The 21,602-nt window shown below is 37.0% G+C and overlaps 2 protein-coding genes across 4 annotated transcripts in view; both read right to left on the bottom strand.

The window, feature by feature from the left end:
* The window catches only part of otud7b (OTU deubiquitinase 7B), an 82,695-nt gene extending 73,250 nt beyond the window's left edge, over nucleotides 1-9,445 (bottom strand). For 2 of the 3 annotated variants that reach the window (XM_049464835.1, XM_022668750.2), the window contains exon 1: nucleotides 9,222-9,445. The gene's annotated coding sequence lies outside the window, so the exon portion shown is untranslated. The remainder of the gene's footprint in view (nucleotides 1-9,221) is intronic. The other variant, XM_022668749.2, reaches the window with a different exon arrangement.
* Nucleotides 9,446-14,836: 5,391 nt separating this feature from the next.
* rbm8a (RNA binding motif protein 8A) lies at nucleotides 14,837-20,491 on the bottom strand. The gene is made up of 6 exons (XM_007242149.4): nucleotides 20,371-20,491; nucleotides 18,662-18,721; nucleotides 18,470-18,547; nucleotides 17,827-17,963; nucleotides 16,382-16,518; nucleotides 14,837-15,252 (listed from the first exon to the last, which is right to left on the bottom strand). Exons 1-6 carry the CDS (start codon nucleotides 20,435-20,437, stop codon nucleotides 15,207-15,209), a joined length of 525 nt encoding a protein of 174 aa, XP_007242211.3. The 5' UTR covers nucleotides 20,438-20,491; the 3' UTR covers nucleotides 14,837-15,206.
* Between the last annotated feature and the right edge of the window lie 1,111 nt (nucleotides 20,492-21,602).

Genomic DNA, 21,602 nt, shown 5'->3' with positions numbered 1-21,602 from the left:
AATTCAGAAACTAAAGTGCTCTCTTATTTTTTTTTTCAGAGCTGTATACACTGTGATATATAAAATAAATTTTCACTATGATTAAATCCAATTCAGTTTTATTGTCATTATACTGATTGGGGGTGGGCGATATGGACCTAAAACAATATCACAATATTTCAGGATAAACATGGGATAAAAATAAATACAAAAATAAAATTTTAAAATACACTACTGCAACAAAATGATCATTATTTAATTTATTAATACTATTGCATATGATAAGATATGGCACACCTCACATTAAGATTTCCACCAGACTGTAACAGACATTAATTATCCAACATGTCATGATAATACTAATAATGCACTCCAGAAATCCAGGATTAAAGTAAAATAAATAAAACTGGACAGATATAATCAAATATAATCTGTTCATAATAGATATCATTTATTGGGAAATAACAGCAACAAGTGTGTAACCTGATGATCCACAAAGCAAATTTCAGGGTGTTTTTGTGATAAAAGATTGTTGGCAATATTTCAAATATTATTGCGCATGATACGATATGGCACATCCCTAATACGGATACTGGGTTGTACAGTACAACACATCACTGTTAGGATCTCTGGTACAGTAATTGCTAAGCATACACAAAAAGACAGAAAAACACAGGGTGCATAGTACAATAGGCAACAGACGATAATTACTCGTGATTAAGTTGCAGCCTTTTCTAAACTAGCAGTAAACTGTAGTGATTAGACCATGTACAAAACATACATTACAACACAATACAATACATGTGACTACTGCACATGTGCACACTGCTGTATAAACGTTGATACTGTATTTTGCTTAGCTCTAATACAGAATATACAGAGACCAAATCTATCTATCTCAACATATACAACAGTGGTATAGACGTTTACATAAACTCATCATGCACATAAATATCATGCCATTATTGTACTTTTAATTACAAGAAAACTGAACATGGTGCACAAGTTTACGTTTTTGTGGCTTTTCTAAAATTAACATGTTCAAAATGGGCCAAAACAGGCTAGAATTATACACACACCCACTGATAACAAATGCAGTGGTGCTGAAAGTTACAAAGTGTTTTATAAACTCGTCAAGGTTTCTTAACTTCCTGTTAGTGATCATGATTGGCCACAGCTTGCAGCTTTTCTGTACCACATAAAATAGAAGGGGTTGGGCTGAGCGAAACACAGACCAAAGGAAAGAGCCCAAGGACCTCAAAGCAAAACTAATATGGACTAGTAAGGACTGTAGATGTACACAAATCAGGAAAGTCTCCTGTAGCTAAGGCTGAGTAATGTGTTGTTTCAGCACCGTTGTCACAGTCACATCACAGAATCTACAATGTGATAAGGCATATCAAATCAAACACAAAAGGAAAAAATCCAATTATATTTTTTGACATATCTGCCAGAGACTGATTACAGCCACCCAATAGCATTTACTTTATCATCATTTTCGGGCTATAAGGCGCAACTAAAATCATTTAATTTTCCCGCAAATCTTCAGGGTCTCTTATAATCTAATGTGACTTTTGTATGAATTCTACCAGTCAGTTATTAGGTAGCAGTAACGACACAGTGTTAAAAGGATGAGTTTTCAGTGAAGTTTCTCCAGCACTAAGGCTAGGTGCAGCAGCATTAGCATTAGCCGCTAACCACAGTGCTAGCTCTTTCGCCAAGGTGCTGTGTTAAAACAAACTACGTGGGATGAACTGATTGGGCACTATAGGGTGGCCCTCATATCCCGCTTAGACAAAATATAAAAAAAATTAAACTTACTGTAAATAAATGGAAGTGCTTTACTCACTCAAATAAATGTTTTTCAGGAGAGAAATCTGTGTAGATTAACATCCAGCGCTCGTTTTAAAAATTACAGTTTTGTTTACTTAGGCAGCTTCCCCATTAAAAGGGAAATAAGGCAAATTTTTCCAGACTATACGATTTTTAAAACATCAGTGCAGAAATGGACAATAAAACCAAAAATCAACAAAAACTATAAATAAAATAGATTATAGTAGGTCTAAAATGAATCAGATAAAATGCTGAGAGATCCATTGTGTAAGCTTAAATTATTAAATTAACTCTGAGCTGATGTATGTTGTTAGCTCATAATAATAAATAAAAATTTCTATTAAGATTTGTAGAGCAAATTTCCATGACTTTTCCAAAACTTTTAATATTTTTTTATTTTTCCAAAATTTATCCAGGCCTGGAAATGGCTATTTTCAAATTCCATGACTTTTCCAGGTTTTTCATGGACGTATGAACCCTGAATATTGTGCAGCCATCGCTGGAGACATTTCTGAATGACTAAACAATACAAGACCATCAGTACAAACAACTGCACATACCTAAGTACATAAGATTTAGGGAGACATATCCACTTTGCCAAGGTGTGCCACTTCCACACTCATTTAACTGGACCAATACTGTCCAGAAGAGCAACATAATCACTCCGTAATCTAAAAGTTTATTTTATTGATCCACTTACAAGCAGCCATTCTGCTGACTAACTGTCCGGTATGGGAGCAGCACAATGTCGCCTGCTGAACAGCGCAGCCTGGGGCACTGAGGGCGGGGGTTTAAGTGCCTTATCCATCTAGTAGAACCAGGAGTACTCAGTCAGCAGTCAGTCCTGGGATTTAAACCTACAACATGCTGACTCAACTCTACCAGCAAGCACAATTCTCCATAGACTACATACACTAAAATCTTTCTAATACATTTTTTTTTAATTAGGATGATACAGACATGCAGACGCACATCTTGTCTAGTCCTTGTAGAGAAGTACTGCCAGTACAATACAACATTCTGGAGAATTACATGACATGAACATGAACCTACTGGCTCATAGAGGGGTATAAATCCTCCTGGCATTGAGCTATAAAGCAGTAGATAGGTGTTCTTTGGAAATAATTGAGATCCATCCAGTACTTCATTGGGGTGTACTTGTGGATTAGGCGTGGTGCAATCAAATGTTTACAGCAATGTTCTAGGATGTAGAAGAAAGCCTTCCTGGACATTAAAGAAAGTTATTCCAACAAAAGCAGGATAAACTCTCTTTGCTTTGGACGAAATATTGAACTTTCTCTATTAAAAAATAACTTTGTCTGGTTAAATAAGAGAAAGAAAAAATAAGAGATCACTTAAGAATGATGATTTTCTTTAATTTTACCAAATTGCAAACCTCTGGAATACAATCCAGAGGAAGATGGATGATCACAAGCCATCAAACCAAGCTGAACTCCTTGAATTTTTTGCACCAGGAGTGGCATAAAGTTATCCAAAAGCAGTGTGTAGGAATGGTGGAGGAGAACATGCCAAGATGCATGACTGAAAACCAAGGTTATTCCAGCAAATATTGATTTCTGAACTCTTAAAACTTTATAAATATGAACTTTTGTTTTTGCATTATTTGAAGCCTGAAGCTCTGCATCTTTTTTTTTTTATTTAAACAATTTCTCATTTTCTGCAAATAAATGCATTAAATTATAATCTTTTTTATTTGGAATTTGGGAGAAATGTTGTCTGTAGTTTATAGAATAAAACAACACTGTTTATTTTACTCAGACATATACCTATAAATAGCAAAATCAGAGAAACTGATTCAGAAACTGAAGTGATCTCATATTTTTTCCAGAGCTGTATATGTATCTACAATGTAATATAAGGTTCTCTGTCAGTGAATAACTTTATAGCTGCTACTTATGTAAAAAAAATCTTCTATTTTATTTAAAAAACACAATCCAGCAGCATCACCACACTTCTCCTGGCAGTGTAGAACTACAGACAAGCTCAGGAGCTCAATTACTTGAATTTGCTTTACGTCAGGAAGATACTGTAAAGAAGTTTTATTTTCTATAGATGTGTATTCAATACCAAACTGCTCAAAACTCTACCAGCCAAACAGAGCTGTTCCTGAGCAATCCTTTAACTCTCAGTGTGTGTATAAACCAGAGCAAAGCTACAGGAGCCTCGCTATCATTATCAATAATGTGCTTTCCCTCTGCCTGCAAAAGGAAGCAAAACGAGGCCTACAGGCCCAAAAACTACAGACTTTGTTTGCCTGCCCTACTTTCATGTTTGGGGTTGGCTGCCTACTCTGGACAACAAGCTGACAAAAGAGCTTGTAAATAAAGAGCTGAATAATTCAGGGCCTAGTGTAACCCTATGCACTCATTGTGAGGATGCTGGCCGTGGCAGGCAAGTGGCCCAAGCCTTCGCTTTGCAGCAAACGCGGTAATGGGAGTATCACGCACTCTTCCCGTTCCTCCAGCTCAGAGCCGCTCTCACAAACAGCACTGGATAAATATTAAAGCACAGAAAGAAAGAAAGAAGCTGGCCATTTGATAATCAGCGGGAAACAGAAATCATAACACATTTTCCTTCCGGAATGTGCTGCATTTCTGAGCTAAACATGGTGTCAGGCGAGATTTGAGAGATTTGAGTGCTGTTTAGTGCCTTTTGTTGATGCTACAGGGAGGGAAGATGCTATTAAATTGTATAAAGATTGAATAGAGAGAGATAAAAATCAAAAAATGATTTATAAGTAGGCAGAAATCATTCCATTTTAGATAGACAGACGATATTAAGAAGATAATAGTGGAAAACAAGACTTTGTCCTTTTATTGAACTGTGCTTATTATGAGAAGGACTTGACCTAACAAAACTAACGTTACATGGCGTTTTTCTATGTCAAATATGGTGACAGTAGGGTTAAGAACTTCCACAGTTAAGTGCATTTTCCTGATGCTTTCTGGTTTATTTTCATTTACAAGGCACACTGGATTATAAGGTGCATTATACGACACTATTAAGGAACAGGGGTGTCACCATCTTTCCCTTCTAATTCAGCTGATCTTGCCGCTGGGCGGTGAGACCTGTAAAAATAACCTAATTGAGTAAACAAAACTGTAATCTTTAAAAAAAAACATGTTCTTTGAAAGTCAAACAAGTGCTGAATGTTAATCTACACAGATTTCTCTCTTGAAAACTGTTTATTTGAGTGAAGCACTTCCGTTTGTTTACAGTAAGCTTGTTTTAACACGCTAAGCACGCAGGCTACAGGCCAATAATACTTACCTCTGAGCGGCGAAACAGCTAGCGCTTAACAAAGTGTGTGGCTAATGCTAATGCTAATGCTGCTCCAGCAGCGCTAGCCAGCATTAGCAGCAGGCTACAGTCTGATATACTCGGCTTTACAGCTTTACTACTACTTACAACCTGACTGGACAAAAGGACAAAAAGAACAGTTTTGAGTTCATTTTCATTTCTAGTCATTACGATTGTGTTTTATCTACTTTGTTACAAGAACAGGCTTTAAAAATATCTCCTATTTATTACTAAAGTTATGTTATAATGCTTATATTAGGAACTCCATGTCTAAATGCTCTCTAAATGTATGTGTTTCCAAAAATGACTCAACATATATGTTGAATAAAAGTTAAAAAAGACAGATATAAACTTTAATTTGGTCTGTTTTTTAAAAAGCCCATTTGCTTGTGCACAATCTACTTCTTACTATTTAAAGCATCTGTATTTTTTAAAAATCCAACTGGAAATTACCATTCTCATCCACCCACTAACCCTCCTTCTTGTGTTACCGAGAAATTTTGTTTTGAAAGTACTGAATCAAAGTTGGAAATTCCAGTATAAGAGATACAGTAAGATACAGTGAGAAACCATCAGATACAGTCAGTATGTGTCAGGACAGAACCTCAACAGATACAGTGCGTTTAGAGAATCCTGGAGCAGTAGTGTTTCCTCAGAAGCCTCTGTGGTGGTTTAATCCACTCTGCCAGGTTAGCTTTAGCTTTACAATCCACTTTCACTGACAACCCCTGACATCCAACTCTCCTCTACACCAAGCTCTAGCGGATAGGAGTGGGTTATAATTAGTTAGGAGGGAAAATACACAACACTGTCTCTTTAAACCAAGCCAACAACAACGCAAAGACTTTTAGCCTGCTATGATGAGATGAAGCGTTGTGGGATGACTTGAGTAAATTATTTCAACTGAGTCTAGAAAAGACTCCATGTCTATTAGGTTAGGTGTTACATAACAGTATCTGACAGCTTGGGGCACACTTTTCATTGTTTTACACTTCAATTAAAGGTGAAGAGAGTCTTAATCAGATTTGAACTGTTTCACAGGTGTTTATATAATGGAGATATTTCTCATCAAGGCCTGAGTTAGGATCCCATTCATGCTTTAGTTTGCAATCCTAACACCACTATACCAGTCGAAAGTTTGGACATATCACTTCTCATTCAACGCATTTTCTTTCTTTTTATGCTTTTTTTTTTACACTGTAAATGGAATAATAAAGACTATATTAATGCTACAGAGGAACACATGCAGAATTATTTTGTAATCAAAAAGTGTTAAACAAACCAGAATATGATGTTCTAAGTTTCACATTTAGCATTGATGAGCTTTGATATGTCCACTCATAGTATTTTAATCTCAGTGTCTTCATGAGGTAGAGTCAGCTGGAATAGTTTTCTCAGTGACTTAAATGAGTTTCTGGAGGTGCTGAACAACAGTTACTGCTTTTCCTTCATGCTGTGAAGCTCCAGCTCATCCCAAGTAAATCACCTCAAATCACCAAATCAAATCACAGTTGGAGATCTTTCTCCTCATAGTCTCCTCATAGTGATTATTATGGTCCCATGAAAGCGAACTGATGGTGTGCTTTAACTGGAGGAAATGGGATAGTAGGTTTTGATGGATCATTTCACACCCCACAAAAATGTATTATATGCAATAATGACAGTCCATAACAGTTGTTATGGATTTGCTGAGTCAACAACTCTGCCATAGAAATGTACATTTGCCTGGATATCTCTTACATAACATTATCTGAAAGTATGAGACAAATGAAAGAAGATCCTACTCCTTCCTCGTAGCCTTATTAATCATGGTCCCGTCCAGGAGAGCTGATGAGCTCCTGGGGGACTTGGGTTTCGTCCAGTGACAGAAAAGCAGGGCACAAAGTTCGCTAGCTTTAACAGTTTACACACCTAACAACTACCCCTATAACAAACAGTGTGTTATAGGAGAACATAATGGCCTTAGTCATCATGGGCCCATCCAGGAGAGCTGATGGGCTACTTTAACTGGAGGACATGGGTTTGGTCACAAGGATGGGACCATGATGACTAAGCCATAATGGGCTGGCCAACTTAATAGACATGTATTTAGGTTTTCTTGTGGTTTATGCATGAGGAGAGCTGTTTACTTAGCAAACCTAGTTAACTTTTATCCAACTCATTTTAGGAGCCCAGATGTGCAGAACGAGGATGCTTACTCAGCAAACCATAACCTAGAGCCTTATTGTTTCAAATAATCATACAAGCAGCTAACATACAGTTTATTATAGGGGTTTAAATGATTAATCACTACCCACATATACAGTAGCTAGCTAGCAAGCTAGTTGCTGGAAGTGTAAACTGGGGACCAAGTTCTTAGTTCCAAGTTTACACTACCAACAACTAAGTGAACAATTGAGTGAACAACTCTCATTCTACACTCCTAAAATAGTTAAACAGCCATTATTAAAGCACTGTTAATCATAAACCATAAGAGAATCTAAAGAAATATCTATTAGTTTGGCCAGACCATCATGGCCTTAGTAATCAGTGATCCTATCCAGGAGAGCAGATGGGCTGCTTTAACATCAAAACATAGGTTTGGTCCCATTGGTCTCCAGTTTACACTCCCAACAACTAGCTCGCTATATGTTTGTGGTGAGGGACCATTTTAACCCTTATAATAAACAGTATGTTAGCAATGTATATGATTATCTAAATTAATGAAGCTCTAAGTTATGTCAACTAGCATTCTAAATAGGTTTGCTGAGTGAACCACACCTGGGCTTCTAAAATGAGTTGGATAAAAGTAATAAAGTACATAAAAATCATAAACCATTAGAAAACATCACGGCCTTAATTATGATGCTTTCATCCAGATCAGACAGGCTCTTTTAACTGAAGGACATGGGTTTGATCCCATTGGTCTCCAGTTTACACTCCCAACAACTAGCTATCTAGCTAGCAAGCTATATGTGGGAAGTGATGGATAACGTCAACCCCTAGGTTCTTACACATTATGTGTGATTATCTAAAACAAAAATGAAGTGTTATATAGTAACTAACAATCTAACTAACCTAGCCTAGGTAAGCTAGGTTTGCTGAGTGAACAAATTTCATTCTACACTTCCAGGCTCAGAGCTAGCTGGCCATATGTGGAAAGTAGGGTTCTTACACTTATAAATTGTTAAACAGCAATTGGGTTTGGTCCCAACGGCCCTAATAACTGGCTGTATGTATATTAGGCTGGCCTTAGTCATTATGGTCCTATCCAGAAGAGCCGATGGGTTTCTTTAACTGAAGGACATGAGTTTCATCCTACTGGTTCTAACAACTAGCTAGTTGGCTAACTTATATGTGGGAAGTGGTGGAAGCTTTTTCAACACAATGAGGTTTTCTATAGTAACTAGCAATTTAACTAGCCTAACCTATGTAAGCTAGGTTTGCTCTCATTCTACACTTTTCTACGGCACTTGGGTTTGGTCCCATTTCACCCCATAGGTTCTTACACTTACATGTGATCATTTAAAACAAATAGATTTCCTTTAGTAAGTTAACTATATAGTCAGCAATCTAATTAACCTTATCTAGCTAGTAAGGTTACACTTTTGGGCTCCTAAAATTGTTAAACACTTGTTTAAGCATTTATTTAAGCACTGGAAAGCACACATCACGCAGATAATCATCGTTTAAAGTTGGCTTTTAAACATATTTGCTAGTTAGAAAGCTAAGTTGTTAACACCATCCGCTTGTAGTTAGTTAAGTGAAGCTAGTTAGCTAACGCTAGTTATTTAAAGCTAGTTAACCTAGGTTAGCTAGTTAGCTATAACGTTACTGGAGCAGCCAGGCTGCTGTAAATGAAGGAGGAGAAGTTATAGTGTGGGCTAGCTGAACTGTCTAGCTGTGGAATGACTTTCTAGTTTTAGTTAATATCTCCTTTAACTCGCTTTTAAAGAGTTTAATATGATGTTTAGTAACTTTATAAACAGCTCGGGGCTCCGGCAGCTGCCCGGCAGGTTTCGTAACAGCCCGTTTGTGTTAGCCTGTCTGTATCAGGGCTAGCGCTGGCTAGCCGACCGTTAGCGGAGTAGTGGCCGTTGTCTGCCTACCTTCAGCTCGAGCTTCAGCGGCCTCGGAGCTCCAGTTTCTCCCTCACCGGCCCATCCCAGCCCTCCCCGCCCAGCAGAGCACCGCCGCCGGCTCTCCTGCTCCCTCCGCGCCGCTTTAATCCAAAAGTTGCACTTGTTTCCAGCGCCTAAACGGACTTAAACATAAAGTAGTTACATTCTTACTCCCACAACAACAACAATGTCAACCGAGGCGCAGTAAACCCCGCCCACCCGAGCTCAGAAAAAACATCAGCCAATCTGAACACGCCGTCGCGCTCGACTGGCATCCCGGCCAGCCAATCGCCGTGCAGATTCGCCGAGCGCTATGACTCAAAGAGCCGGAGCGAGCCAGAGCGGACCAGAGCGAGCTGTTCTCCACGGTGATTGGTTCTCCGTATTTTAGGTGGGCGGGCCATAGTCCCCACAGCCAATGAATGAGCCGCTGCTTCGTGACTGACGGTAAATGAGAGGGTTTTTTTCAGGGACCAACTCCGTCATGACATCATCGCGATGATGCTGGAAAAATGTGGGCGATGCTGCTGATGGGTGTCATCATTTTATCACTTCGTTAAACCGCGCGCCGTCATCATTACTCAGAGTCTAAAAACAGAAAGAGTCACACAAGAAATTCCACAATGACAGCATTCTCATTTCCAGTACTTTTTATAAAAAAAAACATTTATTTGATAAATAAGTTTAAAATAACAATAATCATATTAAAATTATATATTTTTTAACTATTAATAAAGCTTTATGTACACAATACCAATCAAAGGTTTTTGTTCACACCTTTTCATTCAATGTTTTATTATTTTATTTTTCCCCCTATATTTTAAATTAATACTAGTCCTCCAAAATATGAAGGAATAAATATTGAATCATGTTGTAAACTTGATTAAGCAGGCTTTAATCTGGGACTGCTAACTCTGATTAACTTATCCTATGCCACTAAGGTAACTCTTGCTCTTCCTTTCCTGGAGTGGTCCTGATGAGAGCCAGTTCTATCATAATGTTTCTGTTGGTCTTTGTGACAGTGAAATTCTTGAAATGTTTTAGAATGACTGACCTTCATTTCTTTAAGTATTTTTTCTTTACTTAGTTGAGTAGTTCTTGCCATAATACGGATTGGAACATTCCTCAAATAGAGCTATTCACTGTATACCTGTAACTCTACCTCTTCACAACTTTACATCTGATGCTCTCAAACACATTAAGAAGAGGAGAAATTCAATAATTAACTCTTGGCGAGTTCAGCACAGCTGTTAACTGAAATCCTGTATTCCACCTCATAAAGCTGACTGAGAAAATCCAGCCAAGAGGTGCAAAGATGTCTCTATCTAAGCAAGAGGGGCTACTTTAAAGAATCTATAATATAAAACATATTCTGGTTTGTTTAACACTTTTCTGAAATATTTCCATTTTCCATTAAGTTTTCCTTCAGTTTGGGTGACTTTAGTATTAATCTACTGGGTTAACATTTTCTAATATTTAAAATTATAATTAACATTGAATTTAACAAGGATCTATGTAGGAATGTTTCAGTAATTTAAACATTAGTTTTTTTTTGTCTGGTCATCTTTGTTGCCTCTGATGCCAAAAATGTCAAACTTCTCATTATAGTGAAAATTAATAAATCAATAGTGTAAAAAGATAAATTGACGGTATATTAATTAGGGGTGAAATAACTAAACTGTTAATTCTGTTAATAAACTGAATTCAACTGTTGTGTTGAAACTATGGTTTAAATAGATTAAACAGTTTAACTGATTAATTACATTTTTACCATACTTGGAATGTACTCGACCCCTTTAAAGGGGACATGAAACACTTCAAGTATTTCGTTTAATTCACAATATGTATTTTCACTCTAAGAAATTTTATAAGTTTAACAGTTGTCAGTGAAGCGGAATTAAAATAATAAGCAATCTAAATGTAATTTTTTTAAGTAAGGGCAGCGCCATCTTGTCCCAGCGCTGAAAGTGACGTCACGAGGTTGGTTCCCGAACGCCTCACTACTATAATCTATGAGAATAAAAATTTAGCTCCTCAATAAATAATAAAATCCAAACCAAAACTCAATGCAGAGCGGGGTGGCACTTTTGTATTGCCCCTGTGTGTAGTAATACTGGGAGTAGTGAATTTTAATAGGGTGAGGAATGAGAAATATTCACTTTCACTTTCATACCTTCAGCGGGGCTCGCAGCGCTGAAGCGTGAGAATCCTCCAGTTAGCTGCAACGCTAGGGGTTAGTGGCGAGCACTTTCTAGACCAGGACTATGTGAAGGAGAGGGGTTTGAATCAGGAGCATTAGCGCCGGATAAATAAGCTGAAGTCCGAGGCTTTTTTCCTCCGTTTTTTATTTTTCCTCTGATCAGCTGGAATGTACAGACCGTCCGACTGATGGTAACGTTACTTTGAGAGCAGCAGCTGTGAGCCGAACGGAACGAGCCAAACAACGCGCTCACCCAGCAGAGCAGCGAGAGGTACCGTTACCGAAAGTCTAGATAAACTGACAATTTAAAGAGAACATAGCTAGCGTTAGCTACTTAGCTAGCTATCTTATTCTAGCTAGCCAACGCTAGCTAACTAGCTAACACTAACTAGATGAAGCTAAGTACCCAGTAAGCATTCTAACTTCTAAACTGAACGGTTTAGCAACCAAACAGCGCCTGGATGTTTCAATATCCACTTAAATCATGTTCGTTTCATTCAGTCTTAATGAACTCTGGACTTTGCATGTTAAATAGCTAAATGTATATAAAATAGCTGGTTAACTGGATGGTAGTACGTTACCTGCTGTGGACGCGCTGCAGGGTTCTGCACGGCTCCACGTAGAGAGAGAATAAACACTCCCAAAACGTCTCGCTCTCAGAAAAGCATCTGAAAAGTTCTGCTCAGGTTTATACAGGAAAGATCTCTGAGCAAATGCTCCATGTTAGCCTAGTTCAGCTTCATCTTCATCCATAATCTCCACAAACAATACGCTCTTTTCCTGTAGCTATATGCCTGGGATCTTAAACCAACCAACCTCGTGACGTCACCAGTGCTGCACGGGCAACATGGCGGCGCCCTAGCTCAAACATAACAAACATAAATATATTATAATTTAGTGTGTAAACATTTTATATTAAAAAATCCCCCCCAAATAAATTCCATTATATTTAATACCTTAGAAAACTTGTACAAACTGAAATGTTTCATGTCCCCTTTAAATACGCCTTTTATAAAAAAGCACCTACTTATTACTACAGGACTGTGTAAAATTAGACTCAGGTACAGTGCATTAGTTGCAGATGATTAGAACATGATTAGAGAGGATTTTGAAGAAGCCTGTTTTATTTAAACCTCAGACATTTCACCACGGTAAAGTTAGTTTCATTTTTGATATTCGACTTTTCGGCTCTAATAACTTCTGAACGGAGGATGGTAGCCAGCAGATACTTACATAGTCAGGACAGTACGACCACAGAGAGTGACGCACACCCTTCCTTTTACTGTTTGGGTGAAATTTGCGCAACGCCCTTTTAGCGTTAATACCGAAAAACTAAGCGCACTTTTCCTGTCAGAATAAAATGCATGTACTTCTAGACCACCTCTACATCTGTACACACTCATTTATTTACCTCCAAATCACTTCAGTGCATAAAAATGCCTATTAATGTTCCCACATAAGAATAGATGGCTTTAAGAAAAAAACACACCAATAGCTCCATATCCTTAGGGTTCATACACATCAGAATAACGGAGATGTATACTTTGAGTCATGAGGAAAATTGCACACCCATTAATATTATGCAAAATGCTCTAATTTTTTATTATATTTTATATATTCACAAATTCAATAGCATTTCAGCAACTGTGTATGTCACAGCTAGGTGGAAGCAGACACGCACACCATTTATATTTTGGATACAGTGCCAATTCTAGTGAATATTACATTTTATATATTTAAAAAATCAATAGAATTTAAACCGAATTACACAGAACACTAAAAATAAGTGTGTATGATACAGCTAGGTGTCAGGAAACACACACACTCTTTGAAATTTGGATACATTGCCAATTCTACTAATTATTAAATTATATACATTGTAAAATGTAATAGCTTTCAAACCGAATCACACAGAATAATAAAAACAAGTGTGTATGATACAGCTAGGTGGCAACAAACACACACACGCTTTATATTTATGATACACTGCCAATTCTACGAATTATTAAATTTTATATATTTTAAAATGTATAAAATGTAGTAGCTTTCATAACCAAACGGTGAATAACTTTACCGTGGTAGACATTTCTCCCAAGCATACGCTACAACAGTGTTTTTCAACCTGTGGGCCACAGTGGTCCTGCAAGGGGGCTGTAGACCAAAATTCTATTTTTTCTATTTTGCAAAGTAAAAATTCTTCCAAATTATCGATATAAAATATAGATTTTCAATACAAGATACACTAAGTTTAGACTAACAAGCTTAGTAGTGCAGACTAGCTAACAAACACTGTACTGTCATTCTACAAATTGAACAGCAGCATGGTGTGAAATAAATGGTGGATTATCTGGCTGTACCTATTGAACGTCTGATGCATCTTCAATAACACAGGAGAAGCAAGAACATGCCCTGTGATTCAGACTACTCAGCTAGAGGTGAAATTTAGAATGATTTTACACGTGCAAACTGACAGTTGGACCTAGACAAATAGGAATAAAATGTCCATTATAAACATGAATTTAAAGCTGGCTTATTGGGGCAGGTTCAACTGTGCTTATAGGCGAGGATGACGTGTCCGCGTACTTTGGTACGCAGACACATCACAATATGCAGATCAGCTAATCAGTAATACCAAACCCCTGCTGATGTCCAACCATCTGCGTCTCACCGCTATCAGAGGCTCCACCAATCAGCTCTCCCTCCTGCCCCACCTCTAAACCCATACTTCACCCAGTGCCCCTCTCATTTTTTAAGCCTTAACCAATTTTAGCTTAGGGTGAAGTCAGCTAAAATCAGGGGGTTTAGTTACCCTTTAATCCACTACAAATTCTTCACTATATCAGAGATGTTTTCTGCTAATGTTCCACTAAAGAATTGATTTAAAGTGCCACTGAACACATTTATGGAATTTCTGTCTACAGAATGTATTCAGCTACAGTAAGTTGCACTCATTACTGATAGAAATTTGCACATGCAGTTTGTCTAGTCCCTGTACAGAAGTACTGGCAACAAAATACGACTCTTTGGGGAAAAAAAATAATAATAATATCTATATCTCTATAGCTATATCTATATCTATCTATATCTATATATAGCCATTGGCACCATGTCTATTGGTGCCCTGGGGATAAGGTCATCCTTCAAATACGTACATGCAATCAAATACTCTTATGAAAACACTGTCTGCCTCCACCATATTATAAATGATTTAATGCAACTGCTTCATTGCAATCAAGTGAACCATTATTTACTAAACATCACGAAACTTTAGTTAGTTATTCTGCTAATTTTACACATTTCCAATTTTTAAAAACTGAATGTGTCAGAACAACCACATTGTAACTCTGTAAAAGAAAAGTTTGTGTTTCTTAAAAGCTGAACAAATTTACCAGAGAAACAGACATAGCCCCAAACAAAAATTTATTGAAAGTGTACACATGAGCACCATTTAAAATTAATGACTGTGTATTACTATAGGTGCTATGAGACATTGGAAACCTACACAGGTTTTAAAGGACCAGTTTCTTTAATTTTGTACAAAAAATTAAAAGTAAAACCAATACTATACAGACAACGTAACTTTAATATTACAAATGCTGCTGCAGAGTTCGTTCGGTCTTCGTTACAAAGAAGGCTACACACTGCAGCTGGTGGCAATACGGAAAACAGAAAATAACAAAAACACCAAAATCTAAAAACAGCCCATTAGAGAAACACATGCTGTCACACTGTGTGTGGAATACAAGGCTCTGTAAAAAGCAGAGTAGAGGAAATCAGCGTCGCCTTCTGTCTGGACTTCTGCTACGCCTCCTTCCACCCCTTTGAGAAAAGAAGAGAAACACACATTTGATTATTCACACTGAAGATTTAAAGAATAACACACTAACTCTTTCTGCTGTACCCTGAGTGCCCGTCATACCTGCTGTTTGATCCATTTTTCTCAATAAAGTAATGGGACCTCTCACTGATCGCACAAAGCCAAAATTTTAATAATTTTATACATAAGACATATGAAACCAAGGAAGTCATACCATCATATTCTGTGCAAAATACTAAACACTGCTAACAGTGCAGTAAATCCCTGACAATTACAAAGAGGACCTTGTTCTTATTGGACACGAAGCAATGTGATAATACATTTGTGTATCCCATAAACAGCAGATACCAAAGCATGGTATTGTAGGAAATATGAGCATTGCCAAAATAATAGCAGTTAGTTATCTACACAGAGTGAACGACATTTTCGTCATCTTTACTTTATTTACTGCTCTTATTATTATTATTATTATTATACATTGCGACTTTCTAACCTTCTTTCATTAAATGTCATCTCAAGAAATCATAGCTGATGCAGCATTGTCGAGTATCATCACAGTGCACTCAGAGGAAAGTGCAGTGACTCTGTTCTGATACATAAGCTCACAGATGCCTTGTGCTGATCAACATCACCCTTTGGAGTGAAAGTGGAGAGAGCACCATCTACCCACCCAGAGAGAGCAAGACCAATTGTGCTTTCTCAGGGCTCCAGCAGCTGATGGCAAACTGCACTGCCGGGATTCGAATCAGCATTCCTCCAATCATAGTGGAAGCGCCTTAGTCCACCGGACCACTCAGAGCCAACCCAAACTGAATTCAGTGTACCATTACATCTCTACTAGCTTTCATTTATTGTTACTCATGTTTGTATATTTGGTTAAGATCATCCTTTAACAAGAGAAATGAGAGCCAATAATTCAAATCTATAAAATACAAATAATGCCAAGCATACATATAGATAAGTATTTCTAACCTGATCAATTAGAGTATACAATGTATATATACACACAATATGCAATGGTTCAAAAAACGAAGCAATTTTGATTGTGGTTGTGGTCTTGAATCAGTAAATGAAAAACAAACAAAACAAAAAAAAAAAAGTTATAAAAGTCTAATGTATTATGATACTCACCTCCTCTTGCCCTTTGGTGGTCCCCGAACAAAGCACCAATCAACACTGATTGGCTGACCCATAAGATCTTGACCGTTCAGACCCTCCATGGCAGCCTGTGCCTCCTTGTACGTTTCATATTCCACCAGTGCGTAGCCCTGTGAGGAAAACACCAGTACAAAATGAAGCTCTGAGTAATATGACCATACTTTAATTGATCTTATTTTCTCCCCGAGGTCCACTTACAATATAAGTGTAATTTGGTTTTATATTACCTGATAAACAGGCTGCTGATATGCAAATGCCCTCTATTTGAATGGCCTGTACTGTGCTTCATACAAATAGCACTTCTTATATCTTTAGAACATAGTGAATGGGGGAGGCTGTTGTGTGGGAGGATTTATGTAAATTTGTTTAAATGGCATTAGAAAAACTAATTCAGGGTGGATCTTTTTGTTATAAGGAGGATGAATGACCCATGCTGTATATATTAACAGCTTACATAATGTTTTGAAATTATTTAAATTAACATTATACAATATTATTTTAATACTTTGAGGCAAAATCTACAACAAGCTGGAAGAGAAATGTGGCTCCCTGAGGTAGTGTAGTGGGTTCCTACTGCCTTCCCCAGAGGTTTGATTTCTTATTCTACACCAAGTCCTTGGGTGGATATAACTCTCTTAGGTTTAGTGTCACTCAATCAAACTTTATTTTTACTTGGGTATTGTCCATTTTTCATGCAGCTGAGCATTTATAACTTAAATAAAAATAAATAAATAAATAAATATCAAAATCAAATATTTAAGTATTTCAAGTGCGTCAGTAAAACACAGTAGATGTGGAAATACACCCAATGCATCTTCAATACCTTAAGTAAAAGAAAGCCTCTGTTTGTTCTTATAAAATACTGCCACTTAGTGGTCGCCTGAACACATTATTCCCAACAAATCCCTCTAGTAAGAAGACAAACCCATGGATTCACAGCTTTACACTTAGGGAGGCCAAACTTGGTTTCCAAACCAAGGCAGATTACTGTGTTTTGTAGTTTCTCTGTATTCTTTTTTTTTTTTTTTTTTTTAGTATCAGTTTTAGTAACGTATGACTAGTGTTAGCTCTAGGGAAAGTAAGGAAAAGATAGCTTAATAACAATTATAGTATGTCTAAACAGAAGGTGTACATTAAGTAAATATAGTGAAAAGTAGCTGATTGTTTCTTAATGCTGTTTTTTCATGACCAATAGAAATGAAGCAAACTGGCTTAAAATACAATTTCTTACATAGATTTTCCATGAAATGTAAAGGATTTCTTAATTCCAGTAAATCTAAAATTTTACAGATTTTTGGGAGTGTTTATCTGACATGGACAATGTTCATAGCAAAATTGCGTTGATGTGAAGTATATCGCCTAATTTGTGTGGCACGCAAATATAGAAATTGTTTGAAGGTGGAATGCTGCAGACTTGCCTTAAGGTAACCCGTTCTTCTGTCCAAGTTGAGATGCAGGTTCTTGATTTCTCCAAATTCAGAAAATTTGTCATGGATATCTTCTTCCGTTGCCTCCTCATGAACGCCAGTCACAAACAGGATCCATCCTTCAACAGCTGAAAATACAGCGTGAACAAAAATAATAGAATGATGCTTTTCTTTAATTGCGTAAAACACTCAATTTACTGAAATATGGGGTAAATCAGACTGGCTTCAAGCTCCACACACTTTAAACCACCTCAATCACATTCTTTTAACATTTTCATTCATTTAGGTAGTTTAGAGTCCACTACATTTAGTGTAAAAGGGGGAAAAGTGTGCAAACATTTTTCGCATAATATAATATAATATACTGGAAAGAATATGACTTGTGTAAATGTACATTTCATTTTATGAGGTTGTAAACTGCTTGATTAATTTATAAGAATATCTTTAGTGAGGAACATTAATACTTAAAACATGTTGGAAAACATTTATAACATTATAAAATCACTTTGATGGTGCTGAGGTTTGCAGCCCTATTAGGTGGTTAGAGAGGGGTAACAGTATTAAAGACTAATACCAGTATTAAGAACAATTAACATCATGCCAATTCTTTCCAATATCCAATCTGATAACTCACATCTTTGTGGGCCAGGCTCATCACCATCTTGTTCCACTGTATCATAGTCTTCTCTCACTCGGGACCTCGCTCCTTCCTCTGGTGTTAAAACACAAATATTTAGTTACAGAGTACAGTCAAAAGAAATATATTAGTGTTATAACCATAAAGAGAGAAAACTTTTTATTTTGCACAAAAATCAATATTACTTACCAGATCCAAATCCACGACCCTTCCTCTTCTTTGCCTTCTCCTTTAGCTTGTGGATGCTCTCTGCAAAAAAAAATAAAATACACAGATGTATTCCACTATAAATAACGCATTTGATCAGCACCATTTTAGGTAGAGTTTTTTGCCTCTAGGCAAAGAGAATACATGAAGCTGGAGCTAATGGACAACTACAGAATATTTCCATTCCACCTTAAATAGTGATGCTGATACAGAAGAACATCAATTAACAAAAAAAAAAAAAAAAAAAAAAAAACTTTGCTTCCAAGCAAACTCTAACAATAACTGCAGTCATTACTGGAACTCTCGCCAATACACTCAGACAATACTGAGAGCAGAAGCTAGCGGATTGATCTCATTCCACCTTAAACAGTGCAGCTAATTTAATGTGGAACTAGAGTGCAATAAATAGACAAATATTTATGTCCCCAAGCAAACTCAATAGGTTAGCTAAATCTAGTCATTAGACTAGCTAGCTAATACGCTCAGACAATACAAGAAGCTGAAGCAAGAAGCTACTGGATTTATTTAATTTCACCTTAAATAGCGCAGCTGCTGCAGCACCAATTAGAGTGGAACTAAACAATGCAATACAAAGGCAAGCTTCGTCTACTAATACACTCTAACAATATAGGATCTACTGAATAACCCCTGCATATTTTCCATTCTACCTTAAATAGTTTGGCTGATAGCACCATTTAAGGTGGAACTAAACACTAGAATAAACAGAAGTTTGTTTTTTCTAGGCAAAGTAGGTAAATTACAAATTTACGGTATAAAAAACACGGGAATACAGGCTGGAGCTACGGGACAGGTACTGAATATCTTCATTCCACCTTAAATAGTGCAGCCGCTGTAGCACCCTTGAAGGTAGAACTAAACACTGGAGTAAACAGAAAAGCTTGGTCTCCTAATATATTTAGAAATAAAGAACGCTGGAGCTACTGGACAACGACTAGGTATGTTCCATTCCACCTTAAATAGTTTGGCTTCATAACAGCATTTAAGGTGGAAGGATTTTTTTTGTCTCAAAGCAAAATAAGTAGGCATTACTGGAACACTAAAAGAGTGAATATGACGCTGGAGCTTCCGGACAACTACTGACTATTTCCATTCCACCTTAAACAGCGCGGCTATTCAGCATCATTTAAGGTGGAACTAAACAAGCGTTTTGTCTCTAGTAAGTGTGTGAGTGTTCGTTACTGGAACACTAATAGAGAAAATATAGAAAGCTGGAGGAACTACTGGACAACTACTGAATATTTCCATTCCACCTTAAACAGCGCGGCTATTCAGCATCATTTAAGGTGGAACTACACAAACTTTTTGTCTCTATTAAGTGTGTGAGTGTTCGTTACTGGAAGACTAACAGAGAAAATACAGAAAGCTGGAGCTACTGGAAAACTACTGAATATTTTCTTAAATACCTCAACTAAATAACGCAGACTAATAGGAAACCCCGACATAAGATAAAGATAATAAGCTAAACTGAGAGTAAACGGGTTAAACCGGGTCTGTTTGTTCGGGTTTAGCTCGTGCTAGTCGCGGCGAGGGCGGGCGGACCAGGCCTCAACCGAGCTTTACCGCTCAGTCCGGACAAAATAACAGAAACTACCCGCCCGCACAGCTACAGAACAGCTACAGTACACCACACACGGTTTAAACAGCGGGTTAAACCCGCAGTAAAGACGCACCATCACCATCCTCATCCATAGGAAAGTCTTCTCCTCCCGCTTCATGAAGATCCAGCACGTCCGCCATGATGCCTGTTCGTGTGAGCAGTGATGCGCATGCGCAGTGCGCTCTTCTCTATGCGCGCCGGTGACGCAGTTAAAGCGAGAAAGGAGAGGCGAACCCGGGCAGCGCCGCCTACCGGCTTCCAGCAGGTACAGCCGCCTCTGGAAAAAACTATTAAAAATAGCTGGATTAAAATAATTATTAAAAATTATTTCATTCAGTTCACAAAGTTTCTTCCTTACTAAACTACCTACCTATAAAATGATCATTTTTTACAGACAAGCTTTGTTAAATTGTATATTTTCTTGTCATTTTTGGATTGAAGTAATGATAATCCCATTATAGACCAATACATTTTGTTTATTTGTGATTACCTCTTATTTAACCGCAAATTCAAAAAATAATAGATTTGATTATAATTTTACATAATACTATACTATATACATATGATGAAATTTGCTAACCAAAAAAAAAGTATACCAAACATTTGTATATATACGGAACTAAATAACTATATAGATGTATTTTAGTAAATTTGCGACAGATTAAAAATAAGAAATTACATAGAATTCCATTTCAATTTAAAAACTTTTCAAATTTATTTGCATTCTATAGTTTTTTGGTTTTGATTTTATTTTAGTTTATATTATATAATATGTGATAATGTCCTACAATTGTTTCCATCAGACTTTGATTGACTGCCTTAAGTGCAAGTAAGTCAATTAAAAAGACAAGCTTTAGTTTAAAGTTTAAATCATCAACCTTTAAATATGTGATGCAACAAAAAATTATGTCAATTCATTTCACACTTCTTTGCTATCAGGGTACAGTTTTATCAGTTCAACCAATTGAAAAAAAATCTGGAGTCTTACTCATGCAAATATTATTAAAACATAATAACAAAAGAGCTGCCTTATAACATTATTAAGGTGCTACCAATTAAATGCTATTTTGAGCTTTGTATACATTTTTTCATATGGGTGATGCTGTTATATTTTTAAGGAGCTACTGAAACCATTGAGCACTTGTTTTGTTTATTGTGAATTTCCCTATTCTTTTTGGGTTGATCATTTTCTGGCTAGCACTGCTGGAGCAGCATTAGCATTAGCTGCTAACCACAGCGCTAGCTCTTTCTCCGTTTAGAGGCGAGTATATCAGACTGTAGCCTGCACGTTTACCGTGTTAGAAC

The sequence above is a fragment of the Astyanax mexicanus genome, chromosome 1 (assembly GCF_023375975.1).
Source record: "Astyanax mexicanus isolate ESR-SI-001 chromosome 1, AstMex3_surface, whole genome shotgun sequence".
Lineage (NCBI taxonomy): Eukaryota > Metazoa > Chordata > Actinopteri > Characiformes > Acestrorhamphidae > Astyanax > Astyanax mexicanus.
Note: the sequence above shows the minus strand (reverse complement) of the source record. Positions and strands in the feature narration are given on the sequence as shown.